Genomic DNA, 22,241 nt, shown 5'->3' on the forward strand with positions numbered 1-22,241 from the left:
AGCAATGCAGGAGCAAAGACACTAGTTGTACACGTCATTAAAAGGTGGCTGGGCAGTTAGAGAGAGCTGTTAATAAAACATAGAATGCTCTTATGTTCTATGAGTTTAAGAGCCGTGAGGTTATGCTGCAGCTCTATCCAACTCTGGTTAGACCACACTTGGAATATTGTGTTCAGTTCTGGTCACCTCATTACAGGAAAGATGTGGAAGCTTTAGAGAGGGTGCAGAGGAGATATACCAGGATGCTGCCTGGACTGGACGACGGGATGTATGAGGAAAGGTAGAGGGAGCTAGGGCTTTTCTCATTGGAACGAAGAAGGATGAGAGGTGACTTGATAGAGGTTTACAAGATGATGAGAGGCATAGATAGGAGTAGATAGTCAGAGACTTTTTCCCAGGGCAGAAATGACTATTACACAGGGGCATAATTTTAAGGTGATTGGAGGACGGTACAGGGGAGATGTCAGAGGTAGGTTCTTCACAGAGTAGTGGGTGTGTGGAATGCACTGCTGGCAGTGGTAGTGGACTCAGATACTTTGGAGACTTTTAAACGACTCTTGGATAGGCACATGGAGGATAGTAAAATGTAGGGTATGCAGGGTAGAGTGACCTTAGTAGAATAATAGGTTGGCACAACATCGTAGGCCGAAGGGCCTATACTGTGCTGTACTTTGCTATGTTCTATGTTCTATGTTCTATTAATAGGAGCATAGAGTGAAAGAACAGGGAGGTTATGCTAAATTTATGTAAGGTACTGGTTAGTCTTCTGCAAGAGTACTGTGCACAGTTCTGGGCACTACACCTTAGGATAAATGTGAATGCAGTGGAGTGTGCAGAAGAGGGTGAATGGGTGAATAGAAAGCAGCCATTCCCCTCATTTAAAGGGTCAATAACAAGGGAACATTAATTTTCAACAGCAAAGCAGGAGGTATATGGGGGATTTAAGGAAAAACATTTTTACCCAGAGGGTAGTGGAAATCTGGAATGCACTGCCTGGGAGGGAGGTTGAGGCATGGAAGCTCTCAATCTTTAAAAAGTACTTGGAGAAGCACTTGAAATGTCCAAATATTCAAAGCTGTGGGCCAAGTGCAGGAGAGTGGGACTAAAAGTGTATTTTTGGTGGTACAGCCTCAGTGGGCCAAAGGGCCTTTTCTGTACTGTATGGTTCTATAATTTTATGAAGAGTTTTACAATAATGACACCAGGGATGAGGAAATATTGGAGAAGTTGAGACTGTTCTCCTTGGAGGCGAGCAGGATAAGCGAAGATTTAATTGGAGTTTTCAAAATCTTGGTCATCTGGACAGAGTGGATGGAGAGAAACTCTTGCCATTTGTAAACAGATCAAGATACAAAGGGAACAGTTTTGAAGTATTTTACAAAAGTCGCAAATGTGAGAACAGGGAAAAAAAAACTTTTTCTCACAGTGAACGTTTAGGGCATTCCAGAAGGGTGATGCAGGCAGGCTCAATTGAGACGTTGAAGAGGGCATTGTTTCTGTTCAAATAATTATCCAATGTCCAGCTTTAAGGGGAAAAGACACCAAGTTAAATGCTCAGAAAGGCAATGCAGACACAATGGGCCAAACAGCCTCCTTCTGCACCAGTACAAAGGGGAATAAATTTGGTCTTAATGCCAGAGAAGATGGAAATAGAGTACTTTTAAAAAAAAGAGAAAAGGCTTCCATTCCTGATTCCTGTTGCCGTTGCCTGATAGCAATGAATGAGGTCAGGATCAGCTGTGATATCATGATTAACTAACTTGTTAAAAATCACTGCAAAGCAGCACCATTCCCACATAACCTAATGGACGGCAACTGGCCCTCATGGAAATGCACTCAAGTAACAGTCAGCACGTTCAGCATGGAGGAGAACAAGGTAACAAAATGGGAAAGATCAAAACAGAGAGGAAGGAATGAGAAAATTGCAAAAAACAAAGGAACTGAGGATCAATCGAGCAACAGAAATTACTAATGATAATTTCAGATAAGTCGGTGGGTAAACAAAAGCATTAAAAGGCACGATGTTATGATGTAGGAATAAATCAAATTTGCTCAAGTAACATGACCAATTCATAGAAAACCTTCCTTACACATACTAAGTTTATGAATGGCTTCAGATACAGGGCTTCCACTGGAACATGCTTTATCATTTTCAGGTGCCTACTGGCCTGCTATGCTGTCCACCAACTTTCGTTTTTTTATTTCAAGTATCTAGTCTCTAATCTTTTGATGTATCAATTAGATACTGCAGTGAGAATTTAAATATTTAACATTTCTACCATGAGTCATAGGTTCTATTCGCAACATGGAGAATTACTTCACTTCCTAGGGGACTGCCAGAGCGATGTTAAAAGTTCAGCTTTTTTTGTGACATTTGGTCACCAAAGAAGCTGAAAACAATGATCTACCTTTCTGTTATTCTGGCATTCACAGAATTCATAGCATTTAAAAAACAATATATTGGCCTCTTCATGCAACAATCTTAACCAGAAACTACTATAAATTCTATATATGCAGACAGAATTAATACCACAAATATGCTGCTTGTCCTGTACATTATTTGGTTATTAACTTTCATTCAACTAATGCCACCTAGGTGCCATTTGCAACTTCTGAACCAGTCTGCACGCATGAAATATCTACAAACAAAAGGTATGTCGCACTACCAACTGAAAGCAGAATTACCATAATGATCACCAATGATTAACCTTTAGAAAAGCCAAATACAGATGTTGAAAAATCATTAAAAAACTGCTAGAAATACTCAGCAGATTGGAGAGAGAGGAGAGAGAGGGGAGAGAGGGGAGAGCGCGCGCGAGCGAGAGAGCAAGCGTTAACCCTCCCTAATGGCATCGTGGGCCTACCTACAGCAGACTGCAGTAGTTTAGAAGGCAGTTTACCATCACCCACATTCTCAAAGGCAACTAGGGTTGGGTAACACAGACTGGCATAGCCAGCAAGGCCCACATCCCACAAGTGAATAAAACACATTGCAGATCAACAACCTACAATCAGAACAGAGGAAAACATTAGATAGAAATTAATACATTTTAAGCAGGTGAAATGGGGGACGCTGGACAAAAAAAACAAAAAAAAGGAGTCTGTGATAGGGTTGACTGTCAGAGATAGTAAGTGATGATAAAGTCACATGTGCAGAGCCTAAGACAGTGGAGTAACGAGACAAAATTGGGCAATAGATTAGTCAAGTCAAAAGGAGATAGGAATGGCAGAATGATGGTGAAGGAACAACTATACAGTTCCAAGTGTGACTCAGAGGGAAACCTTCAGCAATGTACCTGCTGCCTGTCCTTCCAGATGTTAGCAGTAGGTGGTTTGGGAAGTACTGTGCAAGGAGCCTTGATTGTACCAATCAGGCAAGTTGCTTTGTTTTGAATGATGTTAAACTTCCTGATGTCACAGTGTTATTGGAGTTTACTCCAGGCAAACAGGGAGTATTCCATCACACTCCTAACTTGTGTTTGCAGATGGTGGGTAGGCTTTGGGAATAAAGAAGTGATTTACTGGCTGCAAACTGCCTAATCTGACCTGGCCCATAATTGTAAATACATCAAGAACCTACAGATATGCTATACCCAAGAGGATAATTTAAAATGAGGATTCAATGCTGTAACAAAACATTTCTAAATGATCTTTAAAATTTCCTCTGTACGCAAACAAAATATGATGGAGGGAAAAGCAATATCTCAACAAGTTGGTTATATTTCACTCAGATAAAGACTGAAGTTTCCAGTCACCAATTAGTTCCACAAGTACAAATATAGCAATTTCTGAAGGTATTTGAGTTGCAGTTACAAAGTCAAAAGGAGAAAGAAATGGTAGGAGAGTAGTATGGATCTGATTGCTGTGTTCAAGAAAGTTTTCTTTACTCCATATGTAGATGTAGCTCTTAGAGAAGAAGCAAATCTTGACCTGCTTTTAGGAAATAAAGCAGGGCAAATGACTGAGGGTTTGGCAGGAGAACACTTTGGGATGAGTGATCATAATTCTATTAGTTTTAATGTAGTTATGAAAATTTAGGTCATGTATAACAATTAAAGTTCTAAATTGGATCAAGACCAATTTAGGCAGGAACTTTCAAAAGTTGATTGAAGTAGACTGTTCATAGGTAAAGGGATGACTGGCAAGAGGAAGGTTTTCAAAGGTGAGATAATGAGTTCAGGGCCAGCATGTTCCTGTTAGTGTGAAGGGTAAGGCTGGTAAGAGTAGGGAATAATAGATGACTAGAGATATTGAGCCTCTGGTCAAGAATAAGGAAGGGTCATATATTAGATACAGACAACTGGGATCAAGTGAATCTTTTGAAGAACACCAGGGGTGCAGGGGCATACTTAAGAGGGAAATCGGGGAGCAAAAAGGGGACATAAGATAACCTTGGCAGATAAGGTTAAAAGGTAATCCAAAGAGATTCTACAAATACATTAAGGCCAAAGGAGCAACAAGGGAAAGAATAGGGTCCCTTAAAGATAAACTAGGTCATCTAAGCATAAAATTACAGGAGGTGGGAGAGACACTAAACAAATATTTCGCATCAGTTTTTACTGTGGTGAAAGAAATGGGGCCTAGGGAACTCAGGGAAATAAACAGTGATGTCTTGAAAACAATCCACATTACAGAAGAGGTGCTGGAGGTCTTTTAAAAAAAGATAAATGTGGATAAATCTCCAGTAGCTGATCAAGTGAATTCCGGACATTGTGGGAAGTTAAGGAAGAAATTGTGGGGCCCTAGAATAGATATTTGTAGCGATGGGGGAGGTGTCAGAGGACTGAGGGGGTTGGCTAATGTTGTGCCTTTAAGAAAGGCTATAAAGGAGAAGCCTGGGAGCTATAGATCAGCGAGTCTGACATCAGTGGGGGGTAAGTTGTTGGAGGGGATTGAGTGAAAGGATGTACATGCATTTGAGAGGCAAGGACTGATTAGGGAGAGTCAGCATGGCTTTGTACATTGGAAATTGTGTCTCAGAAGCCTGATTGAACTTTTTAAGGATGTAACCAAAAAGATTGAGGGCAGAGTGGTAGACGTTGTCAAAATGGACTGAAGTAAAGCCTTCAACAAGGTTCTGCATGATAGACTGAACAGTAAAATTAGGTCACATGGGATTCAGGGTGAGCTTGCCAATTGGATACAAAATTGGTTTGACAGTAGAAGACAGAGGGTGGTGGTGGAGGGTTGTTTTTCAGACTGGAGGCCAGTGACCAGTGGTTTTCCACAGGGATCATGCTGGGTCCACTTTTGTTCTGTCATTTATTTAAACGAGTTGGATGAGAATGTAGGAGGTACAGTTAGTAAGTTTGCGGATGATATCAATTGGTGATATCATTGTATCGACATTGAAGGTGGTTATTTAAGAGTGCAAAGGAATCTTTGGCTAATGGAATTTATTTTGGATAAATGTGAGGTATTGCATTTTTGTAAAACTAACAAGGACATGACTTATACAGTCATTGATAGGGCTCTGGGTAGTATTGTTGAACAGACACCTAGGCATTCAGGTACATAGTTCTTCAAAAGTTGCATCACAGGTAGACAGGGTGGTTAAGAAGGCATTTAGCACGCTTTACTTCATTGCTCAGATCATTCAGTATAGAAGCTGGGACATCATGTTGAGGTTGTACAGGACGTTGGTGAGGCCACTTTTGGGATACATTGTGAAGTTCTGGCCACCCTGCTCTAGGAAAAATATTATTAAACTGGAGACAGTTCAGAAAAGATTTACCAGGATGTTGCCAGGTCTGGACGGTTTGAGTTACAAGGAGAGGCTGCCAAAGCTGGGATATTTTTCCACTGGAGCATAGGAGGCGAAGGGATGACCTTAGAGGTTTATAAAATCATGAGGGGCATAGATACAGTGAATAACAAAGGTCTTTTCTCTGGGATGGGGGGAGTTCAAAACTTGGGAGCATAATTTTAAGGGGAGAGGAGAAAGATTTAAAAAGGGACCCAAGGGTCTCTTTCACTCAAGGTGGTTCGTATGTGGAATGAACTGCCAGAGGAAGTGGGAGATGCAGGTGTGGTTACAACATTTAGATAGGTACATGGATAGGAAAGGTTTAGAGGGATACCGGCCAAATGCAGGGAAGTGGGACTGGTTTAGTTTGGGAAAACTTGATTGGCATGGATGAGTTGGACCAAAGGTTTGTTCCCATGCTGTGTGACTCTCTGACTCTGATTCAAGAAAACAGAAGTACCAGAAGGCATGGAAACATTTGCTGCTACATTTGCTCAAACTTCAGCAATTATTTCATTTCTTGTTACGCATTTGATTCAATATTATAGTGTAAACCTCATTTATTCCCTTTCCTGCATCAGACATGAACTTACTAGCACTAGAAATCAAGGATCAGACAAAAGATGTTTTGTTCTACAAATATATTAAGAACAAAAGGATAACTACGGAGAGAACAGAGCCCCTTAAAAGATTAGCAAGGCCACCATGTGTGGAACCGCAAAAGATGGAGGAGACGAATTAAAATGAGAAATTTGCGTCAGTGTTTACTGTGGAGAAGGATACGGAAGATGGAGAACGTAGGGAAATAAGTAGAGACCTCTGGAAAAATGTCCACATTACAGAAGTGGTGATGCTGGACGTCTTAAAATGCATAAAGGCGAATAAATCTCTAGGACCTGATCAGGTGTACCATAGGACTCTATGGGAAGCTAGGGAAGTAATTGCAGCGCCCTTTGCTGAGATACTTGTATCATCGATAGCCACAGGGGAGGCGCTGGAAGACTGGCAGTTGGCTAACGTGATGCCACTTTTAAGAAAGGTGGTAAAGAAAAGCCGGGGAACCACAGACCAGTGAGCCTGACATTGGTGGCGGGCAAGTTGTTGGAGGGAATCCTGAGGCACAGGATTTACACGTATTTGGAAAGGCAAGGACTGACTAGGGATAGTCAGTGTGGTTTTGTGCTTGGAAAATCATATTTCACTAACTTGATTCAGTTTTTTGAAGTATCAGAGTATTGATGATGGCAGAGCTGTGGACTTGATCTATATCGACTTCTGTACGGCATTCGACAAGATTCCACATGGTAGATGGGTTAACAAGGTTAGATCACACAGAATACAGGGAGAATTAGCTTTTTAGATACAGAACTGGCTTGAGGTAGAAGACAGGGTAGTGATGGGAGGGTTGCTTTTCAGACTGGAAGCCTGTGACCAACGATGTGCCACAAGGATTGGTGCCGGGTCTGCTGCTTTTTGTCATTTATATCAATGATTTGGATGTAAACATAGGAGGGATGGTTAGTCAGTTTGCAGGTGACACCAAATTGGAGGTGTAGTGGATAGCAAAAAAGGTTATCTCAGAGTACAATGGGATCTTGATCAGATGGGCCAATGGGCCGAGGAGTGGCAGATGGAGTTTAATTTGGATAAGTGTGAGGTGCTGCATTTTTGAAAGGCAAATTAGGGCAGGACTTATATACTTAATGGTAAGGTCCTGGGGAGTGTTGCTGAACAAAGGGACCTTGGAGTGCAGGTTCACAGTTCCTTGAAAGTGGAGTCCCAAGTAGATAGGATAGTGAAGACAGCGTTTGGTACGCCTGCCTTTATTGGTCAGTGCATTGAGTATAGGAGTTCAGAGACCATTTTGCGGCTGTACAGGACATTGGTGAGGCCATTTTTGGAATACTGCATTCAATTCTGGTCTCCCTGCTACAGAAAGGATGTTGTGAAACTTGAAAGGGTTCAGAAAAGATTTACAAGGATGTTGCCAGGGTTGGAGGGTTTGAAGTGTAGGGAGAGGCTATTTTCCCTGGAGTGTCAGAGGCTGAGGGGTGACCTTATAGGAGGCTTATAAAATCATGAGGGGCATGGATAGGGTAAATAGACAAGGTCTTTTCCCCAGGGTGAGGTAGTCCAAAACTAGAGGGCATAGGTTTAAAGTGAGAGGGGAAAGATCTAAAAAAGGACCTAAGGGGCAACTTTTTCCATATGAAGGGTGGTGCATGTATGGAATGAACTGCCAGAGGAAGTGGTGGAAGCTGGTAAAATTACAACATTTGAAAGGCATATGGACAGTTATGTGAATAGGAAGGGTTTAGAGGAATGGGCCAAACAAGACTAGATTTATTTTGGATATCTGGTCGGCATGACCGAGTTGGACCGAAGGGTCTGTTTCGGTGCTGTATATCTCTGTGACTCAATACATGAGCAACACAACTTGATAAAGCAAAAGGAAGAAATGTTTATTTGCCACTCAGTAAGCACTACACCAGAATCAAATTGTAATATCCAACTTTCACAGTTCTTTGCATCTTCCTTGTTGTAATACAATTATACAGATTTTGCTTTTAAAATCACACTGATACTATGCGGTGAAAATGAGAGACTGAGCTATGTGGCAGGACAGTATGCTGGTTGATCAATGTACTATACCAGAGTGTGCCTGGAACTAGATCTCACCCAACACAAAGATTCTGATTTTGATTGCATTCCATCAGAAGTATTCATGCAAAATGGGAGGAGAACGGAGATGACGTGAAACTCTAAAGACAAAGGAACAAAAACAGGAGTTGCTGGAAAAGCTCTGCAGGTCTGGCAGCATCTGTGAAGAAAAGTCAGAGTTAAACGTTTCAGATTCGGTGACCCTTCCTCAGAACGGAGCTTTTCCAGCAACTTCTGTTTTTGTTCCTGATTTACAGCATCTACAGTTCTTTCAGTTTTTAAATAAAGTCAAAGGTTTTGACGTAGATGCCCAGATGAGTAATACTGGACAATAATGCAAAAGCTCAACAAAAGCAAACAGCGGCCATATAAAAACACTGATGGATCAATGAAAATGAAATCTCTGGAAATGTGGCTCAATTCAACCCACACTCATGGCATGAGCAGCACTTCTTGCCCAATGTAAGAAACCAAAACAAAATAAATTTGATCTAGCTGGAACAAATCTTTTATGAGCCCTGATCCACAATCCCAAACTGCATGATTTACAAGAAATTGGAGAGGCAAATTAATTCAGAAATGTTATAAATATGACTGCTGTAGCACGTAGAAACAATTCAGCAGTTCAAGAGGAGGAATGTGTTAGCCATTTTAACTCTATTACAGTGAACTGAGAATGCTCAATTCTTAACTAAGATATCAGGATGCTTTTAAAATGTTTAGTTCCCCAAACATAGCTTTAATAGGCACTAAAATGCTCAGTTCAAAAATACTGAAACTTTTAAAATGAGGCAACTGGTCACCTCCAGCTGTTCATGCTGAGAGCACTTTCTGCAGCTTGGTAGTCATGGCTAGCACCAAATAGCTAGTGCCACACAGCTGACAACTGAATATGACAGCAAGGGATTAAGATTGGCATTGATTAATTGTACATAAGAGTCAATTATTAATAAATAAAAATGAAGGAAAGAACTATATGAAATGCTGAAGTTTCACAAGTAGGCTGGAACTACAAACACAGTCACCATTTTAAATATAGGCTCACCGATCAGACTGCAGCTGCACATTCCTATCCTTTTTTGGTGTGATCCTGTTTTAAATCCAAACTGAGACAGTGACACACTGGATAGTATCACTATCCCTTAACTCAAAAAGATCAAACAACCCTTATACCAAACACTTTTTTCGTCAGAAGTGGAAGTCTTTTCACATTTCCCAAAAAAATGCCCTCAGAACAATGCTTCTCAACTAACAAAAACAACTTAAAAAACATGCAGCTGTAAAAAGGTTTTATTCATTTCTAGTTATACCTAAAGCTACAAGAGGACAAAAAAAATCAATTAATCCCACACAACTCTAGCAGTACAAGACAGATAGCTTTTCCCGATTAACAGCCGATTATTGTGTGTGTATTACTGGGCTGACTCCTTTCGTGAACTATTTAGTTTCAGCAATGGTTGTACTTCCAAAGATGAGTTTCTTTATACCAAGGCACAGATCATAAAGGCACAAGTTGTACGCGAAAAGGTTGCAAAGGTCATAAAAATAGCATATATCACTAACATTCCATCCATACTTTATTATTGATTGCTGACATAGATGGACACATCACTATTCTGCGCAAAATGAGTGCACATAAAATAGCGAAAACCATTTGAAGGGACTGTGAAGAAAATAATTTTCTGCTGTGATGCTCTACAATCAATGCAACTTCAGTGTGGGTGGCCGTTTGGTTATCTGTAGAACTGCCCCATGTGCACTGTTGGACTGGTTATAAAAACCTGAGGGGAAGGCCTAGGAGCTTAATTATTATTTCTCCTATTACAGGCTCTAGCTTGTCTGGTTATTTGGCTCTCCCAGAAAACTATATTGGAAGCTCAACTCTGCTGCTCAAATTCACTGCATTCTAAGCATTAGAATATTATTTCCAAACTCCTCTATCCCCACTTGTGGTTTTTATTACATCCATAATCAAACAATATTACAAAAGCAAAATACTGTGGATTTTAGAAACCCAAAATAAAAACAAGAGAGTGAAGATGACATATGTTAAACTCAAGATTATTACAAATTATGCATTACCTGAGGCTTTTTCCTTCTTGGTTAATACCACGAAGATAAAAGCTGGAAATAGAAATCTTTTTATCAAGAGCTTCCACCTCACTGAAGAGGCGCCCAGTCATTCTACATCTAATCATCTGCTTTGAAAGTTATCAATATGTGAGCAGAGTTGTAACATATTCCAAAAACAGCAATTGAGACAATCCTCCATACTTCCCTGAAACAAACCAGGCATTCGAAATTAAAGACAATGTTAACCAATTTTTGCAAACAGAACTTCACCAACAATCTAATCAAATCACCCTTGGACCATACCCTATTAATATACCAGGTTTTGTTGAAATCTGTCCATTAGTTTTTACGTTATATAGTTTACAAACAAATAAACCGGGCAAGCATTATCTGCCAATTGCATGAGCTGCTTTGCTCTGGATGCTGTCAAGCTTCTTGGAGTGTTGTTGGAGCTGCACCCATCCAGGCAAGTGGGGAGTATTCCATCACATTTCTGACTTGTGCCTTGCAGTTGGTGGATAGGCTTTGGCAAGTCAGAAGGTGAGTTACTCACTGCAGTGTTTCTAGCCTCTGACCTGCTCTTGTAGCCACTTCATTATGTGGTGAGTCCAGTTAAGTTTCTGGTCAATGGAAACCGCCAGGATTTAGATAGTGGGGAATTCAGTGATGGTAAGACCACTGAATGTCATGGGGTGATGGCTGAATTGTCTCATATTGGAGATGGTCCTTGCCTGGTATTTGTGAGGCATGAATGTCATTTACCACGTATCAGCCCTCGCCTGGATATTGTCCAGATCTTGTTGCATTTCAACATGGACTGCTTCAGTATCTGAGGAGTCGCAAATGGTGCTGAACATTGCACAACCATTGGCAAACATCCCCACTTTTGACCTTACCATGGAGGGAAGGTCATTGATGAAGTAGCTGAAGATATTTGGGCCTAAGACACTACCAAGGAACACCTGCAGGAGATGTCCTGGAGCTGAGATGACTAACCTCTAACAGCTTCAACCATCTTCCTAACTTCCAGGTTATGACTCCAACTAGCAGAAAATTTGCCACGATACCCACTGATTCCAGTTGTGGTACGGCTCCTTGATGTCAGATTTGGTCAAATGTGGTCTTGATATCGAGGGCTGTCATTCTCACCTCACCTCTGGAAGTTAGCTCTTTTGTCCATATTTGAACCAAGGCTGAAATGAGGCAAGGAGCTGAGTGGCCATTGCAGAACCCAAACTGAACATCATTTAACAGATTATTGCTGAGCAGTTGTTGCTTGACAACACTGTCGGTGACACCTTCCACTGCTTTATCGATGACCGAAAGTAGCCTGATGCCGGGTGGCATTTGTCCTGCACACACCTGGACAATTTTACATAGTCAAGTTGATGCCAGCATTGTAACTTTTCTGGATCAGCTTGGCTAGGGGAGCAGCAAGTTCTGGAGCATGTCAGTATTGCCAGAAATGTTGTCAGGGCCCATAGCCTTTGCAGTAACCAGTGCTTCCAGCCATTTCTGGATATCATGTAGAGGGAATTGAATTGGCTGAAGACTGGTATCTGTGATGCTGGGAATCACTGGAGGAGGCCAAGATGTATCATCCACTCGGCACTTCTGACTGAAGATTTCTGCAAGTGCTTCAACCTTGCCTTTGGACTGATGTGTTGAGCTCTTCCATCACTAAGGATGGAGAGATTGATGGAGCCTCCTCCTCCAGTGAGTTGTTTAATTGTCCACCACCATTCACGACTGGATGAGGCAGGACTGCAGACCTTAGATCTGATCCATTGGTTGTGGGATCACTTACATCTGTCAATCACTTGCTGCTTATGCTGTTTTGCACATAAATAGTCCTGTTTGGTAGCTTCACCAGATTGACACCTCATTTTTAGGTATCCCTGGTGCTGCTCCTGGCACGCCCTCCTGCACTCTCCATTAAACCGCGGTTGATCTCCTGGCTTGACGGTAATAGTTGAGTGGGGAATATGTTGGGCCATGAGGTTGCACATTGTGCTAGAGTACAATACTGCTGTTGATGGCCCACAGCATCTTATGGACGCCCAGTCTTGAGCTGCTAGATCTGTTTGAAGTCTGTCCCATTCAGCATGGTGATACAGCCACACAACAGAATGGAGGTTATTCTCAACGTGAAGGCAGGAATTCATCTCCACAACGACCGTGTGGTGATCACTCTTATCAATACTGTCATAGACAAATGCATCTGCAGCTGGCAGGTTGGCAAGGATGAGGTCAAGTATGTTTTTCTCTCCAGTTAGTTCCCTCACCACCTGTCACAGACTCAGTGTAGCCACTATGACTTTTAGGACCTGATCAGCTCAATCAACAGTGCTGCTGCCAAGACTAAGTGGTGGATGTTGAAATCCCCCACCCAGAGTACATTTTGTGTCCTTGCCACCCTCAGTGCTTCCTCTAAGTGTTGTTCAACATGGAGGAGTACTGATTCATCAGCCGAGGGAGGATGGTCCACAGTAATCAGTAGGAAGTCTCCTTGCTCATGTTTAACTTTAAGCCATGAGACTTCATGGGTCCACACACGTTGGAGGACCCCAAGGCAATTCCTTCCCGACTGTATACCACCATGCCTCCACCTCTGATGGGTCTGTTCTGCCGATGGGACAGGACATATCCAGCAACGGTGATCATGGTGTCTAGGACAGTGCATGTGAGGTACGATTCCACAAGTATTACAACATCAGGCTGTTCCTTGACTAGTCTGTGAGGCAGCTCTTCCAATTCTGGCACTAGCCTCCAAATGTTAGTAGGGGACTTTGCAGGGTCAACAGGGCTGTTTCTGCTGCAGTATTTTCTGTGTCTAGGTCTATCAGGTGGTCTATCTAGTTTCATTTCTTTTTTCAGACTTTGTAGCAATTGATATAACTGAACAGCTCGCTAGGGCACTTCAGAGGGCAGTTGAGAGTTAATCACGTTGCTGTGCATCTGGAGTCACATACAGGCCTGACCAGGTGAGGATGGCAGATTTCCTTCCCTGAAGGACTTTAGAGAGCCAGATGGGTTTTCCCGACAGAAACAATGGTTCATGGTCATCAGTAAATTCCAGATTTTTTTTTATTCAATTCAAATTCCACCACGTGTCATGGCAGGATTCAAACCCAGGTCCCCAGAACTTTAGCTGAGTTTCCGGATTAACAGTCTATTGATATTACCGTTCAGCCATCACCTCCCCAAATAACTTGGATGCAGGGATAGAATGTATTATAACTAAATTTGCAAAAGACCATTAAAATAGGTGGGAAAGTAAGTTGCAATGAAGAAATAAGAAATTTAGAAATGGGTATCAATAGGTTGGGTGAATGGGCCAAAATTTATTAGATGGAGTTTAACTATGTCAAGTGTGAGGTTATTCAATTTGGTCAGAATTTGATCTAATTGGAGAGAAACTTCAAAATACTTTGGTGCAAAAGGATCTCAGTGTCTTGCAGGTACAGTAAGTAATAAAGGAGGGCAGATGGATATTGGCATTTATTGGTAAAAGAATGGTGTATGAAAGTAGCAAAGTCTTGTTGCAACCATGCAAGGCATTGGCGAGACCCCATCTCTTGTACTACATACAATGTTGGTCCTTTTACTTGAGAGAGGATGAAACTGCATTGGAAGCAGTTCCGAGAAAATTAACCAGATTAATTCTATGAAAAGAGATTGAGCAATTTAGGCCTATACTCTCTGAAGTTCAAACATTCAAACAGCAATCCAATTGAGGTGTAAGAAATGCTAAAAGGGATTTACAAAGTGGATGTACAGCAGATGTTTCCCTGTGTGAGACAATTTAGAACCAGATGTCATAGCTTTATACTTAGAAGTGGCAAGTTTAAAACAGGGATGAGGAGGAATTACTTCTCTCTAAGGGTTGTGAATCTGTGGAACTCACTACCACAGACAGCAGTGGTCGCTGGGACACTGAATAAAAATTTGAGGAGACAAACAGATTTTCAATTACTAACAGTTAAAGGATTATGGGGCGGGGGCAGAAAAGTAGAATTGAGGCCAAAATGAGATTAGGCAAGAACATATTAAATGGTTGAACAGTCTTGAGCGGCTCCACATATTCTTAGGACTTTACAATAAGGAGCTGTGTACGATAGGGGTGTGTGCGTGCACGCATGTGTTGGTGCAAGTAAGCAAAACTAAAGAGGTCACCTCCAGTTTACAAAGTTAAATGTCAGTGTGTCAAGTAAATTCAAATCCATCCACATGTTTAAAACATTTCTGGGAAATTTAAAGAGAGCTCTAATTAAAAGCCAATTCAATTTACAGTTGCCAGTACTTCTTCAGCACTTAGGCAGCATTTCCTAGGATACGCTCACAATGTGAAGTGTAAACAAAATCCAAAAATTATCAGAACAATTAATTGACAAGCTTATCACAGATGCTCCAGATGCATACATACAAACACACATGCAATAAATGGTACCACATTATTTCAAGTTTGTAAAAGGCTCACCTGCATACTTCGTTTTATTACTTTCATCCATGGACCAGAAACAATGGTCAAAAGCAAACACCTATTTAAAAGAAAGTCAAGCTCAAAGTTAATTATTATCCTGAATAATAATTACAGAATGCGCAACTGAATATTGAAAAATTTCTATTTAACTTCTCCTTTCTCTGCAAAGAGCAGTTTAAGAATATCTTTATTTCTTAGCACAAATGAAAAATATTTTGCACAAATGAACAATCTTAATGTAGTAGCCTTTCCAAAGCGATTCAACACAATAAGTTTGTATGAAAAATGCAAAGTGTCATATGCTCTTTAAAAGATGTTTTTCAGCATAAGCACAAGTACACTGTGGGCAATAAATTCAGATATTGTATGAAGAATTGTATTGAGTGAATTGGAGAGGTTTAAATTTTCTTAGCCAATCAATGCTAACAATTGACCTAATAAAACTCTGAACATCCCCAGCAGCAGACATAAATATTTGATGGATGTCAATGTAACAAAAACTTAAAATACACTTCTTTGAGATTGGGAGAGGATACAGAAAATCTACGTGACCAAATTATGACAGAACCAGATGAATTCCTTAGATACCACAGCCTGTTGATTATTCTAAATTTTGATATTTTGTAATGTGCTTCATCACCCCAAAGTGTCTTCAATTACTTCACACAAGGACTATTTTAGACAGAAAATGTTACGCTACCTGCACAAGAAATGTCCCATAAAGGACAATTAACCAAAATGAGTCAAAACTACTTGATGTTTGCAAATGCGAGGAGCAAAGTCAGTCATCACTTTAATCAAATTTCTTGCTTGTCCATTAAATAGAATCAAAAGGTCCAACTTAAAGAAACAGATGACACATCTCAGCATAATGTCTCAGATAAAGATTTTAAAAGGGAAATCACTCCATGACATGTCACAGGCTACCATAGACATAGATTTAGAAAGCATGAAATTTTCAACATTAATTTTGAATCGCTGCCAAAAGAAATGAGTTGGAAAGAATTGTAATGACTGTTTCAAGATTCCTAGCTCAAATATATAACTGTGTGGTTTCCCCACCAATGATGTGGTGTTATTTTTTGTCTGCAATTATCTGCAGAATATGCAGGCTCAACATATTAACTGCAACACTAGGCATTGAAAATTTCCACCTTTATCCATTATGAAGACAGAAACTTTGTTTATTGCAATCTCAACACAATGTAATGAATCACATAAAAACAGAATTCAGAAATGACCAGAGTTTGGGCTTGGCTGAATAAGCGCACAGTAATACAATCAGCTTATGTGAGCGAAAGAATGAGCAATAGAAAGGAGAGGGAAAAGAAATATTAACACATACATACAGACCTTGCAACAGTGATAATGAAAAAAGTGGAGAAAAGAGGCAAAATAAAGAATGGATACACACACAACATAAATGAAGATAAAATCAAAATATATAAATATCTGAGTTCAGTTATTCTGGAAACTAACAAACCAGCCAAAATTAAGAGTGGTCATTTCTTTAGATGTTTTCTCTAAATTTTTTGGCACTACAGCCACACAGAGGTTTTCTGCAGATGTAGCCAGTCAGTCCCATTTACCTATTCTACCTCAAACCACAAGAATCATTAAAATTTTCATTTAAAATAATTCCCTATTCCATATTCATAGATAGTGAGTTTGCTCAGTGCATAAGAAGTTCTTCCTCACACCCCCACTTTCCCAAAACCTTAAACATGTCCCCTATTTCTTGTATTATTAGCTAATAGGAACCAGTAGGAAGGCAACTTTGATGGGTTCCAGAGCAGCAGCAGCATCTTCTGAAGCAGCATGGCTACAGAGTCAGTCGGCTGGCCTACGAAGCCTGGAATGGGACTCTCGCTTCCATGTGGAGTGGCAATCTGGCAGCAGCGAGACATGGGCTGGTGTAGCCCAGAGCGGGACTGTAGCAGCGGAGAAGGAAAAGTTGGACTCTCCAAGTTAGGTTTTTGTTTTAATTTTAAGTTAATGTGAATGGAGCCTATGCATAACACATTTTTCACTATATTTTATATTGAATACACGTGACAATAAATGATTTAATGCAACTCAATTTTGTTTATGTCATCTAATCTTGTAGTCTTTTTATCAAATGATACTAGTATTTCCTTTGCTCCATGGAGAACAACCTCAGTTTCTGTATTCTAATCCTGTAGTTAAAGGTTATCCCCAGGAACTATTCTGGTAAATGCATTATCCACCTTCTCCTGGGCCCTCGTGTCCTCTCTAAATTTTCACAAAAAGAAGTGGAGATGATACTCTACTTGTTGCCTCATCAGCATTTTATGAAGGTTGAGTAGAATTTTCATGTTTTTGTACTCAATATTTCCAGTTCTAAAATTCAATATCTCATATACTTTCCTAACTACAGACTCAACACGTCCTGCCACATTCAAAGATCCCCCGAGTCCTTCTATCCTTAGATACATTTTAGAACTGTGCCATTAAGCTTATATTGTGCCTCCAGTCTTTTTACCATAATATCACCTCCTATTTCACTGTATTTGCCTTTTGTCCGTCCATTCTGAGAGCTCGTCTATGTACTGTTGCAGGGCAGCATTATCTTTCTCATTTTTTGCCACATATCCATGATTGGTAGTAAGGGCAATTTTTCAAATTTTGTTCTATATTTTAATATCAATTTATGCTATCGAAAAAAATATCAGTCACCCTGACGAACACCACTACCTACTTGAACTTCGTAAATAATCATCTATGATCACTGTTTTCTGTCCTTACACCAATTTTTTTTTTTTTTTTTTAAAAAAAAAGAATAAACCTGAAGAAGGGTCCCCAACCGAAACATCAACTTTCCTGCTCCTCTGACTCCACACTGTCTTATCTCTGACTCCAGCATCTGCAGTACTTGCTATCTAAAAGCTGACACTGGTCCTTATGCTCCTGGAGCCTCAATTTGCTTCATCTCATTTTTTTCTCAGATTGTTTTACCTTCATTGTTAATAATACATTGATTTAAGAATCATAGAACCTGCACTAGTGTGGAAACAGGCCATTTGGCCCAACAAGTCCACACTTACTCTCCAAAGAGCATCCCCTACCTTAATCCTGTAACCCTATATTTCCCATGGCTAATCCACCTAACCTGCACCTTCCTGGACACGATGGGCAATTTAGCATGGCCATTCCACCTAACCTGCACATCTCTGGACTGTGGGAGGAAACCGGAGCACCCAGAGGAAACCCATGCAGACACGGGGAGAATGTGCAAACTCCACACAGACAGTTGCCAGAGACTGGAATTGAACCCAGGTTCCTGGCCCTGTGAGGCAACAGTGCTAACTACTGAGTATCACTGCATAAGAGTGTTTTCATACAGAATCTGAGGCATTTTGTTAAATATTTCAGAAATACATATTACCACTTGCTCAACCAGAGTCAAGAATAGAATTGTACCAGTTATGTATGAAATTTAAAATACAATGCAGCAATTCTTCTGCTGCCTGTGTACAACTTTGCAATCTGTAAATATCAATTCACCCAGAGAAGTTACCATACATACCTTAGGCCCTTTCCTGAAAACGATCAGTCCACAGAGTGAAAAAGTGATGCGAAGGACGATAGATCCATCACCAATCACACGGTAGGTATTTTTTGGAAAAGAAAAGAAGAAAACAACATCAATTTTCTGAACATTTGCCAGACTTCACACCCTCAGGTTTAGAGTTTTAATTTCCAGCAACATCCCTTTTCACTACAAGTTCTGAAAATCATTTCAATCAATCATGCTGGACTTGACAGTATGTTCAGGATTCCAGCTTGACGTGACCTCATTTTTGAAATTGCTTAATATTTATACAACCCGCAAAAGATAACAATAAGTGAAAAATATATTTAAGAAATCCAAGCAAACACAAGCAAAAACCACCTTTCTCCAATTAAGATTCCAGCAGATAGTCATGCTTAAGGCAATTGACAGCATGAACTAAAAAAAAATTGGCATTTACATAATAAATCAAGGATGCTAAATAAATGATAAATCAAGGTCAAAATTGCATCCAGATATCTTCATGAATTATAGCTACAAAGGGTAAAGCTTCTGCTGCTTAAAAATATCTGAAGAAATCAGCGAACTACAACCTTGTGGATACATCCACACTAATGTGTACTTTACAAAAATCAGGTTAGAACATTTTGCTGCTGCTCCTGAGATTAAGTTCTTCTGTGAAATGCTAACCAAAGATTAAATCACTTACAAAGATTGTAAGGAAAATGCCTTAGAACATATCTGTCAACAATAGCTTGATTAACAATATGATATAATTGCACTTTGGTAGCACGTTACCAAAGATTTCTCTGTACACTTACTACCTACCATCACACTTCACTTAATCGTGATCCAATAATCAGACATTCAATGGATTAATCCTTAACAGCATGCATTAAATACATACTCATGTAATCCGTACCACCCTGCCAAATGTTTGTGGTTAGTAAAATTCCATATTATATTCTATGGAGTTATTTTGCTAAAACCAGCTTCGAGCCGACATTATCCAAAACAGCAACTAACAAAATTTCAAGGTGTAGCTTTCTGTTTGTAATGTCAGAGTTTGGGCAGCATCATCTGTGATAAATTAGTTCAGCTGGAAGCAATCAACCCTCTTGTAATTATTGATATACATATATATGTACTAAAACAAGAGAATAATGGATGTGCACGTACTATAATGGAAAAACTATCCAATCAAATCGGAAGACCAAATTTCAAAAAATCACCTGGACATGCACACTGTTTGATCATTTGGACCAGAATGGTTTAATTGCTTAAACAAAGGAGTATTCAGATATCAAAAACAAAAGATGCTTGTTGATTCATGACTGCATTTTCAAAAAGCATATTTCAAGTAACTTGTTGGAAATTACTTAGCCCTATTGTGCATTCTCCAAAATTTGCAAGTTCAGAGGATGTTTATGAAATCAGTGCCATAAAACCACAAAACTAAATTTCGCCACAAGAATAATTTGACCACAATGAAGTCTGACCACTAAGCCAGTGACAAAAATAGGCAACAATTTGGTCCAAAGACACACTGTTGAAAGTTTGGAAAATATGCAAATTATCATTAATAAATCAGCTCAATCTCTCCCCTCACAACCAGTGCAATACTTCTCAAACAAAATGCTTACTGTAGGGGAGGATCTGCAAGATTTTTTTTTTGTTATACAACTGCTCAGAGTTCAAAAACAATTCTTGCTAACAAAGTTTACTGAATCCCCAAAAGCCATTGCAATAATTGGTCACAATCTTGTTAAATAATTTTTTGTATAGTCTCTTTTATTATAAATTCCTGATTAAACTGCCAGTATTTAGTCCATTGTGTAATTAATTAAAACTGTAAAGAATTCACCACTTCATTTGATGTGTATGACTGGCTGTGTGGCATTTCAATTGAATGTCTTGCTACTGCTTTGTTAAAGTACGCCATCTTGATTGAGTGTACTAGAATTATGATGAAACATTTTATGCAAGTCCATATTCCTTGGCAAGGCTTCGGATGTGTACCAGAACATACTGGTGCTCCAAACTACATTTCCGTGTACACATGCCGGGGTTGGGGGGGATCTTGGCAGTATACCAGAACTTATCTCATTAGAGTGGGATATCAAAGAGAATCCATTATCAACACGCTTGATATATTGCTTACCAATCAGATGCTTTGGAGTCAAGTATACATACCAGTGTGGTGTTTGATTACAAGGTGACCAACAATGGAGAATGACATCAAAACTGAGTCAGGAGGGTTTCAGGTTCACTTATGAAACTTGAGCACTAATAGCCTAAGTTGACACTCCAGTGTAGTACTTAAGGAAGTGGCATTTTTCAAACATGACATTAAATCAAGGCCTCTCCTGCTCTCCCAGATGAAACCATTTTTTAAAAAAAAAACTCCTAATTATTTGAAAATCAGAAGAGCTTGTGCTAACAAAAATTCAGCCCTGAATCAACATCACTGAAACTGATTATATAGTCACATGTTTCATTCCTGAATGTGGAATCCATATCCTAGGTTGAGGTGATTGACCAAGGTGGTGGAGACAAGGCCAATACTCCCTAAACATTAGGGAGAATGACAACTGATCACCAATTAAGCTTTTTTTTTTAAAAAGAAAGCTTATCTTTGATGAGATGTCGGGGGTGCTGACAAGGCCAATGTTTGTTGGTCATCGGATTGCAAGGGAATCACAGAGGTACAAACAGGTATAGCTGAGGTCAGTCACCACAATCTCAAATAGAGAAATAGGCTTGAAGGCCAAAATTATTACTCTCACTTCTTATAAATCACAAAAGCAATTCAGTGTCTGTGAAATGCTTTGAGGCAGCCTGAACTACAAACAAACAAACAAACAAACAAACAAACAAACAAACAAACAAACAAAACAAACAAAACGTCACAGTCAAAATAAATTTTACAAGTAGCTTCTCATTCAAATGTCACTACCGTGAGGAATACAAGTCCGTCCCCTATCAGTCATGTACATTGTAGCTCCTTGGTAACATGGTCTGTAGATATAGAGTCAACTTCCTTATGTATGCTGATGATACCCAAGTCTATAGTCTCATCTTCTGTCTTCAATCTGCCATCAGACTGCCTACTTCATATGCAACTGTGGATGATCAGTAAATTCCTCCAGCTAAAAAAAGTGAGGAAGACCAAAATCATTACTTTCACAAACTCCATAAACTTACCATTGACTTCATCACTATCAGGTCACAACTTAAGGTTAAATAGGACCGTTTGCAATTTCGTCACCCAACCAACCACAAGTTTAAATTCTGACCCCACTATCAGAAGATTATACACACTTGATTTTCATAACATGGTTTATCTCCATTGTCATAGCCAACTAACAACTCAAATTCTCCAAAGTTTTCCTTGTCACCTGCCAGTCACCGCTTTGAATAGCCTTCAATACTAAATTTCTTCCATCCATATCTTTTCTTGCACCAAATCACATTTTCCCATTAATGCCATCAATGATTTTCAATAGCTCTCAATGCCCAGCGTTTTGAGCATAAAATTCTCCTTCTATTTTAAGGTCTTTCATGGACTGTTCTTCCATCTTTTTAGTGTCACACCTTAAGTCGCATCCCCTGTGATCTTTCCATTTCTTGTCTTTTTGTACATGCCTAACTCTTCCCCACTCTTTGCAGATACACCTTCAGCTAACTCAGTGACTCTTTGTAAACTTCCTTCAGGAGCATTTTTCCTACCTTTCCTCCTTTTAAGA

General features: G+C 39.8%; 1 protein-coding gene across 4 annotated transcripts in view; it reads right to left on the reverse strand.

Moving 5' to 3' along the window:
• kif13a (kinesin family member 13A) overlaps nt 1–22,241 on the reverse strand; it is a 270,920-nt gene that overhangs the window by 165,994 nt on the left and 82,685 nt on the right. For all 4 annotated transcript variants that reach the window (XM_048611497.1, XM_048611502.1, XM_020509948.2 and 1 more), the window contains exons 3-4: nt 18,511–18,523; nt 14,961–15,021 (exon numbers count right to left, since the gene is read on the reverse strand). In XM_048611497.1, the coding sequence (XP_048467454.1) occupies nt 14,961–15,021; nt 18,511–18,523 (74 nt within the window). The remainder of the gene's footprint in view (nt 1–14,960; nt 15,022–18,510; nt 18,524–22,241) is intronic.

Source organism: Rhincodon typus, chromosome 2, assembly GCF_021869965.1.
Source record: "Rhincodon typus isolate 14 chromosome 2, sRhiTyp1.1, whole genome shotgun sequence".
NCBI classification, from domain to species: domain Eukaryota; kingdom Metazoa; phylum Chordata; class Chondrichthyes; order Orectolobiformes; family Rhincodontidae; genus Rhincodon; species Rhincodon typus.